General features: G+C 32.8%; 1 protein-coding gene and 1 long non-coding RNA gene across 5 annotated transcripts; one reads left to right on the forward strand and one right to left on the reverse strand.

Moving 5' to 3' along the window:
* Positions 1 to 2,619: 2,619 nt before the first annotated feature.
* Positions 2,620 to 3,953, reverse strand: LOC136217142 (peroxidase N-like). The gene is made up of 5 exons (XM_066003726.1): positions 3,950 to 3,953; positions 3,662 to 3,870; positions 3,352 to 3,534; positions 3,109 to 3,274; positions 2,620 to 3,038 (listed from the first exon to the last, which is right to left on the reverse strand). Exons 1-5 carry the CDS (start codon positions 3,951 to 3,953, stop codon positions 2,620 to 2,622), a joined length of 981 nt encoding a protein of 326 aa, XP_065859798.1.
* A 305-nt stretch (positions 3,954 to 4,258) lies between these two features.
* LOC136218646 (uncharacterized) lies at positions 4,259 to 7,469 on the forward strand. Of its 4 annotated transcripts, none has more exons than XR_010683877.1 (6): positions 4,259 to 4,403; positions 4,482 to 4,737; positions 4,843 to 5,113; positions 5,816 to 5,897; positions 6,806 to 6,913; positions 7,011 to 7,469. It is a non-coding gene; the product is annotated as an uncharacterized lncRNA (long non-coding RNA). The 4 variants fall into 4 exon arrangements; XR_010683878.1 differs by having other exon boundaries at positions 4,518 to 4,737; XR_010683876.1 differs by having other exon boundaries at positions 4,270 to 4,737.
* Positions 7,470 to 8,996: the final 1,527 nt, after the last annotated feature.

The following is an 8,996-nucleotide window of genomic DNA, read 5'->3' on the forward strand; positions in this document are numbered from 1 at the left end:
CCTCTATATAGGAATACTCTATATAGGAATAACCTCTATTTTGTTATAAAAAAAACTCGGTCCCAACTTGGGCCAGGTATAAATAGGAATAACCTCTCAAACGTTATTTGTTATACATTTTTCAAGTCCCACCTTTAGAAACTATGCCTCTATATAGTAATAATTATATATTTTTATGTATATATATTAAGAATTCAAACTAAATTATAAAATATTAAAAAAAACTATTGAAATTATCTATGAGTTGGAAACACAACTACAACTTGAAATTATAAATATTTAGTATTCCCATTAATGTTTACATTTTTTCCATAAAACTCTTCCAATTATCTATAGTAGCAAATATAAAAACTAAATCAATGTGTCAAACAACTTTACATAAATATTTTCTGAATAATAATAATTAGAGAGTTCTTGTCATTGTTAAAAATTTAAAATTTTATGTGTTAAGAAATTTTATTATACCAAACTCTATTTAGTAATAACCTCTCAATTGTTATACAAATAGCTCGGTCCCAAGTGTATTATTATATAGAGGTTTTACTGTATACATATTCAATATGAAAAATAATATATTTATAGCAAAAAAAACATAATTAAACTCTGAACTTTGACTGTTTTAAGGATTGAGCCTCTGATCATTTATTTTTCCACATTGATCATTGATTCTATTATAGATTAGACTCTTATTTAACTTTAGAATCGCCAAATCGATCTTCTCATCTCCTAAACTCGATGGAAAATTTAAATAAGGGATAAATCTATAACAAAATCAGTGATAAAAGGCTCAATGTGAAAAAATAATCGATCAAGAGCTTGATCCTTAAAACAGGTAAAGTTCAGAGGCTTAATTATGTTTTCTGCATGTATTTATTTACTTCTTTCAATTTTACATGACATAGATACTTCTTATTTTATTACATAAATAATTCTAGTTAGTATACTCGCTCCTCCTCATTTCTATTATTATCAAATATATTTTTCCCTTCCCATCCCATTTTATCACTATCATTTTTTTGTTTTTTTAAATCAAAATTATCAATTATCAAATATTTTTTCCCTTCTCACCCCATTTTATTACTATCATTTTTTTTGTTAAATAAAAATTTTCAATTTATTTACGTATTCAATAAGAAAAATAACCATTTAATCTTTTCTAAAAAAAATTTATTATCTCATTTCAATTTTTTTCTCTTAAATTTAATTGTCAATATATATATTCAATATGAAAAATAATATATTTATAGCAAAAATCATAATTAAACTCTGAACTTTGGCTATTTTAAGGATTAAGCCCCTGATCATTTATGTTTCTACATTGAATGCTTGATCATTGATTCTATTATGGATTAGGCTCTTATTTAACTTTAGAATCGCCAAATCGATCTTTTCATCTCCTAAACTCGACAGAAAATTTAAATAAGGGTCAAATTCATAACAAAATCAATGATAAAGGGCTCAATATGAAAAAAATAATCGATCAGGAGCTTGATCTTTAAAACATGTAAAGTTCAGGGGCTTAATTATGCTTTCTGCCTATATTTATTTACTTCTTTCAATTTTATATGACATAGATACTTGTTATTTTAGTACATAAATAATTCTAGTTAGTATACTCGCTACTACTGCACTACCACTTTAGTTTTTATGTAGAAAATATTGCAATTTTAAATAACCTTTACGAGTTGATTAAAAATGAGTTCTTTTCATTAACATGAAATGTGCAACTTCAAACTATATTGAGTGACCAGAACAGTGGAGGTAGCGAGGATAGAACAAGAAATTACATATAAAAAACCTCATTTTTGCCAATTAAGCTCGAAACTGTACCAATTGATAAACGTTAGGTTTAAAATTGCACTATTTTATGCATGAATGCTGATTGCTCTCTCCTAATAACCATATGACTAAATTTGTACCTTATCCTTTGTAATAATAAAAAAATTCATTTGACCTACAACTAAAAAAAAAAGTAGAATGTATATATAGAGGGCCCAAATTATCATCTCACCCCGAACCTCTAAAAGGTCAGGAACGGTCCTAATTTCAACATGGCATCACCGCGCATGGTTGGTTGTTTATGATATCTCAATTTGACTCAGCCAAACATATCTCAATTTGACTCAGCCAAACATTAGCTTTGCAGTGAATAAATTAGCCCAATTCACCACTGAGTATGCCATCTATCTTGGTCGAAATCTAATCTCATGGAACTCGAAAAAGTAGAAATATATATGTTGCAAGATCCTCTACTGAAGCAGAGTTAGCTAATGGTGCATCTGAAAATTGGGTGCTAATGACATGCAACAGCTTTTGTCCAAGATTGTGTCATTAAGGGCTCACTTCATGTTCGTTAAGTTATGTAATCATTTAGTAACCTTGGAGAGCAGTTTAATTTAAAAGAAAAAGAAGAAGGAAATGACTTGATCATTTAATTAATGTATATGTATGAGAGAGAGAGGGTGGGATTGTAAAATTGAATTCTTAAAGGAATATATAGAGAGTGATTCGTCCACTAGACACCACCACAAGATGCATATATATAAATAATAAAAACAAGAGTAGTGATTCATGATCAACTTCAATATTATTTTTACATAGTTTAGCAATTATATGATTTTAATTAACAAGTCTGCAGTTCCTTCTAACCTCTCCAAGAGAGCCCGTGAGAGGACTAATATTTCCCATTTTGAGCATGGAATTTGCAAAGTCATCAAAGAAAAGCTTGGTATTACTGCTGTAACTTTCAACAATACTTTTGGTTGTGGAAACAGCTTCAGTACTGGAATATAGAATCTGATCAGAACCCAAAAGTCCTTTGTTATTTAACAAGTTGTTGAAATAATGATTGTCGAATAGATCGGTTGAGTTCCTATCAAGGGCTGTTATCTTATTTGCATCTCCATTTAATGGACAGAAACTTTGCAGATCAGATAGAAGAACTGATTCTACAGTTGGATCAGCAACACCAGTCTGATTGAAGTCAAACAATCTATTGTTGAAGGTGCCACATTTTGCTTGACCTATTGTATGACCACCTGCACGTACGTACCTCATTAATCCAAAAACATATACTAACTATCATCTCTTGTTTCATTAACGAAATACCTGATAAGGAAACAACATCAGTGATGTTGAGGCCAATAGCTAAAAACTTGTTAATGATAGCATCAAGTCCTTCAAATGGAGAAGGCAGTGAGAGATTTGCCAATGTCTGGTTAGCTACCAATCCATCTCTCCTTCTAAGCGCTACTTTCCATGATGGTCCTCCACTCTAGTACATAAAACTAACTAATCATAATTATATTCCTAATTTGCAATAAGTAGAGATGAGATGAGAGATGAACAAACCAAGAGCACAGAATCCCGAGCAGCAATGGCTAGTATGTCAGCACAAGATACAACTCCACTGCACTGATTTTCCAAAGCAGTTTTGATAGAGTCCACCACTTCAAATCCTCTTGTTGAGTTTAGATTAGCTAGTGCAAACTTTTCTCCATCATTTCCATCCAGCAATATTGATCCATCACACCCCTATATCAAAAAATCAACAATTAATTTCTTTATTGATTGATGATACCTTGTAATTTAAATTTCAAAAACCAAAAACCAAAAATTGTTACAACACACGTCAATATATTGACTATTTAGGAACACTTACATTAACAAAACAATCATGGAAATGAAGTCGGAGTAAAGAGGCAGCCATTCGCGTTTCAAACTTGATAGCATTTTGAACCTCTTTTCGAACTATTTGAGCAACTCTAGGACACGATTTTGAGTAGAAATCTGTTGTTAATTGGGATCTGACATCCGAACATAACGTTAAAATTGTTGCAAATAACAAAAGCGTTGATACAAGTTGCTTAACTTCTCCATATATATCCTCGGATAGCACAGTTGTATGTCATAAAATGAAGTTAATTCTATAAGTAAGTAGTATTTATACCCATTTGAGTAAAATTATTAACATTTGACATGTGGTTGTGATGTATGGCGGCTGTGCCTTGCCTAAAGGAATAGGAATGGTGCTTATTAGCATGTAAAAATACTAATATACAAAGGACCAAGTGGGTTCATGGTTATCAAACTCTATATGTATTATATGATAAGTCACTACAACAAAAATGGGCTTTACCAGCCCTTTTTTAGGGGCTAAATTAATAAGCGCCGGAATGGGCTTACATAAAAAGGCCCATCCTCTAATATTGGGGCGGATCTAAAAATAGCCCCAAAAGTAAATCTGTGGAAACCTTTTTGGTCATTTCCCTAATTTTATTCATCGTCTCTTTCATTCGCTTCAAAAACTCTATCGCCCCTTCAACTACTTGATTTTGAGGGTTGTAATTGCATGTCCACTGATTTGATCTTCCCTTGAATCCTCTTCTATTTTCTTCTGACTGGTAAGCTTGATTTCGAGTTCTTCATTTCAATATCTTCAAAAATTGATGTATTTACATTTGGTAATTTTTCTTTTCGAGTTCGTCATGCTCCACCACATTCTTTGAATGGCGTAGGCCGTGTCCTCGGTCGTCCGATGGAGGACGTCAAGGCCAGCTACAGTTTCGGCCGTGAGTTAGGTCGCGGGCAATTTGGTGTAACTTATCTTGTTACTCATAAGGAGACTAAACAGCAATTCGCCTGCAAATCGATTGCTACTCGGAGACTCGTTCACAAGGAAGACCTGGAGGATATCCGCCGTGAGGTTCAGATCATCCACCATCTCACCGGCTACAGGTCAGTAATCTAATTAATTTAGTGAAATTGATATGTATTTGGGGTATAAGATAAGTGCAATTTTGATTTTGGTGTTCTCTGTATTTTTGGGGGTAAATGTAATAGGAATATTGTAGAGCTGAAGGGAGCTTATGAGGATAAGCAATCGGTGAATCTGATTATGGAGCTCTGTGCAGGAGGAGAGTTGTTTGATCGGATTATTGAGAAAGGGCAGCGGCTGATCTGTGTAGGCAGATGGTGACTGTTGTGTGTGATTGTCATTCAATGGGAGTTATGCACAGAGATTTGAAGCTGGAAAACTTCCTTATGTTGAATACTGATGAAAATTCTCCTCTGAAGGCTACTGATTTTGGCCTTTCTGTGTTTTTCAAGACAGGTATAATTGTTTAACTTTGAAATTTGAAAGTAGGATTAAATTTTATTTCAGAATTAGGAAAACATTGATAATGATATAGTTGAGTTATTTTACGAGCCAAATCTGCTATGAAAAATCAATAGATGAATTTGTTCAAGAAGTTTCAGGCAGTTTCTGATTGAAACTATGGTTAATTAGGATATAGCAGAAAATTTTAATTGATAGATATAGCAGAACATTTTGACACCTTTATTTCTTACCATCCTAAGTTGTCTTCTCCCTCTATCCGTGCATGATGATGAATCAATGGTGAACTTCAGGTGTTCCCTATATTTATATATTAACACGAAAAAGAAATACTACTGTCATTTTCTAAGATACCGATGATCTTGAACTCAATGGTCTACATGTGATTACAGGTGATGTTTTTAAGGATCTTGTTGGAAGTGCATACTATGTTTTTAAGGATCTTGTTGCTCCTGAAGTGCATACATGTGATTAATGATGCGTTTTTTCTTTTTAAATTCTAGTAATTGATTGCTTGTGGTTTCCGATCCTTAATTCTAGTATAAACCACCAACTTTTCAGTTTTCTCGTGATTTTTCTTTATTTAAAGAAATGTGTAGAGTTTTTTGTTCATAAGCCACATTGAGTCTGGGATTTTTCTTAATATTGAATTTTTGTTGTCTGTTCTGTAATGTTCTGATGTTTACGTTGTATCAGGTAATTCAGTGCTCACTAATGCAGAACGTAATAGAATAGAAGGCATTTGACAGATTTGCAACCTTTGTTCTCTGTCACCAAGGTATGGAATCCTGTCTTCACTTACTTTGTGAAGCTTGCACTATTGGAATGATTTGATTCAAATTTGCAAAGTATTTTTATTTGTTGATAATTTGTAGGGTAATTTAGGTTCAATCTGAAAAGTGGATATATGGCATCATTAAGTTACACCCTTTTATTTTTTTTGTGATTTCTAACTCTAGCTTTTTCTACTACTCTTAATTCCAAGAATCTAGAGTCTAGTGTCTGTGCATTAATTTATGCACACAGTGACGGATCCCAGACAAACTGTTATATACCTGTTCAAGAAAGGGTTTATTAAACTTCAATTTGCTCTAGGGGTAGAAGAAAGCATTAAAAGGCTGGATATGCTTAATCTGAAGTAAGAGAAACTAAATGGAAATGTTGAAACTCACTTACAGAAAAGTCTAAGATGTTACAAGGATGGAAGCCTTGTGGTTTTTGAGGACAAAGAATTACAAACAACTAAAATGGAATAACTTTGTCCTTTTTAGTTGATGTTTCTATTTTCTATTGTAGAATATCACTTTTATTGGCTGGTCAAATACATCAGAAAAGTTGTCTGTTTATCTTTGGTTTTTATTCCTTTATCAATTGTTTGTTTCTTCTATTGTGGAATCAGAATTAATATTAATAAATTCCATCTTTGCCTGAGTTGTCATCTTTTGATCCATTTCATTGTTAATATACTTGATAGGATATTGATCCATTTCATGTTTGTTGTGTTTACCATACATGGTATTACGTTAGTAATTATGAGTGTTAATGAGTGATGAATCTATTGACAATCTGAGTTTGAGTCCATTAATGAGTGTAATTGCAAAACTTTATTTGCAAATCAAGGACCTGATCTTCTATTTGTATTTTCAACCCTCATCTCTAGTTAATTCTAGTGCTTCTTGTTTGTAGGTGTTGGGCATCCAGCAGGAGCATGACACAAAGGAAATGAGTGTCAAAGCTGCTCACACTGAAGAGCTAAAGCGTACCCAACTTATAGCTGAAAATAAGATGAGGGAGGTAATGACAGAGGTGTATATAGCTTCAGTGTTAACATGAAATTAAAATGCTTGAGTTACTGATGATATGATTTTTTTCTTCTTCTTAATTTCTGCAGAAAACCATGCAATTGAGGAATGAACATGATGTTCAGATGAAAGCTTTGAGGACTGAGCATGAAGATGAGTGCTTGCGGGACTTGCAATCCTAGACCGCAGGAGTTAGGCAGGAGTTAGAATGATGTCTATAATACATAAAGTGCATTTTGCTTCAAGTATTCAAAAGGAAGCACAATATTGGCTGCTAGATGTTGTTATGTTGCAGCATTAGCACTCAGAGGCAACGCCATTAGTGTCGAGGTTTCCAATGAGGACAGATGGGGCATCGACAACTTAGAAACAAGAGGGAATCTCGTGTTATGTTTTTATTTTGATTTTGAAATGACATTAGTGTTGCAATATGAGGTAGTGATATTGGAATGACATACTCCATTAAATTTAGTTTTTTTATTTATTTTAGAATCATGTATCGAATTATGTATTGAATTTAGTAATATATCGAAAGTTGATTTTTTTTATATATTACATGTTCTTTTTGAATTGATTTGCACATTTAAATTTGATTAATTAATAAATAATTATTGTAGGTAGGAAATTGGAATATAAAAAGTAATATATATACTAAATAATGCATAAATTATATAGGGGCGTTTATGTAGCGGCGGTTTTAACCGCCCCTACACTTAAAAGAGAGATTTTAAAATTAGATATAGGGGCGGTTTAAACCGCCTCTAAAAATTCGTAGCTAATTTTTATTCTACCCCGTCGATGATGATTTTCATCGCTAATTCGTAGCTCCGGTCCCCTTTGGAGGCAGATTTGGGGCGGTTTGTAAAACCGCCCCTAGACCTTGTAGGGGCGGTTAAAACCGCCCCTACAAGCGAAAAAAACTGTAGAGGCAGTTTTTGTTGTAGTGAGTGTATTATGCATAGAATTTTTAATTGATACTTAACTCAAATGAGTGCTTGATGATTAATATCGGTATGACCGACCGAATACTATAATTTTATATGCATGGAATGGAATGGAAGGGGAGGGATAATAATCTCTTATTATATAAAGAAAGATCACAAGGTTTATAATAATAAATAAATATATATGATCCAAGCGCAATATGCATGCTAATACATTGAACATGACATAATAAGTTGAGGGTTTTTTTAGTGCAAACACCAACTGGCTCTTTGTTAAGGTTGCTTGTTTTAACAAACAGATTCATACATCATAAAAGTAGAAGTTCAAAACCCAAGACTCAATACCAATTCAAAACAAGGTTATATTACCACTATGTCATTTTACCTTTCACATGACATAAGATACATGACAGACATTTATTTTCGTGTCGTCTGATTGTTTTTCGTGACAGTATATTAAAATTATGTCATCTGAAAGCTTAAATGTAAACCAGCTCAATTCACATGTGGCCTTCCGATAACACAATTCTGTCATCTAAAGAAAATGCACGTTTTATTCAAAATTTACTTAATCATCAGATGACACTTGTGATAAATGACTGTCATTGTATTCAGAAAACAAAAAAACGGCAAATGAGATTTCACTTACGCGACCAACTAAAACGGATACCAAATTTAAGGCGTTCAATACGTTTGACTGAAATTTCACCTCATATATAAACCATCTCTCTCCTCCCAAATCCCAAATTAGGTTTCGCCTGCAGCTCATGTTGGAAATTAGGCTAAGGTATAGCAGCGGAAATATAAATTTTTTTAACCTATTTCTATTTAACCCTAGGATCCGTTAATCGTTATTTCATATAAAGAAGGATAAGAAGAATTACCTTTTGATGATCAATCTACCATTGTTAATGAAGTTCCCACAACTCTTCTTCGAGTTCCCAAACACGAAATAAAACACGGGAAGATTAATTTAGAATCAACCGTTGAATAGCAACCAAAGTAGATTGCCTCTAACTAATCAACACAAGATCAATAAAAAAAGAAATAGATGAAATCAATTGATCAAAGGAAGACGTAGAGAAATCTCGTCCTCGAACTAGGGGTGTCGAATTTTCTCTCTCTTGCACT

The sequence above is a fragment of the Euphorbia lathyris genome, chromosome 2 (assembly GCF_963576675.1).
Source record: "Euphorbia lathyris chromosome 2, ddEupLath1.1, whole genome shotgun sequence".
NCBI classification, from domain to species: domain Eukaryota; kingdom Viridiplantae; phylum Streptophyta; class Magnoliopsida; order Malpighiales; family Euphorbiaceae; genus Euphorbia; species Euphorbia lathyris.

Bases quoted from the DNA above. Each gene is read 5' to 3' on its own strand.
- LOC136217142 (XM_066003726.1), bottom strand. The intron at 3,535-3,661 runs GTAAGTGTTCCT...TTTTTGATATAG, and splicing joins TCCATGATTGTTTTGTTAAT to GGGTGTGATGGATCAATATT. The intron at 3,275-3,351 runs GTTTGTTCATCT...TTTATGTACTAG, and splicing joins CTCGGGATTCTGTGCTCTTG to AGTGGAGGACCATCATGGAA.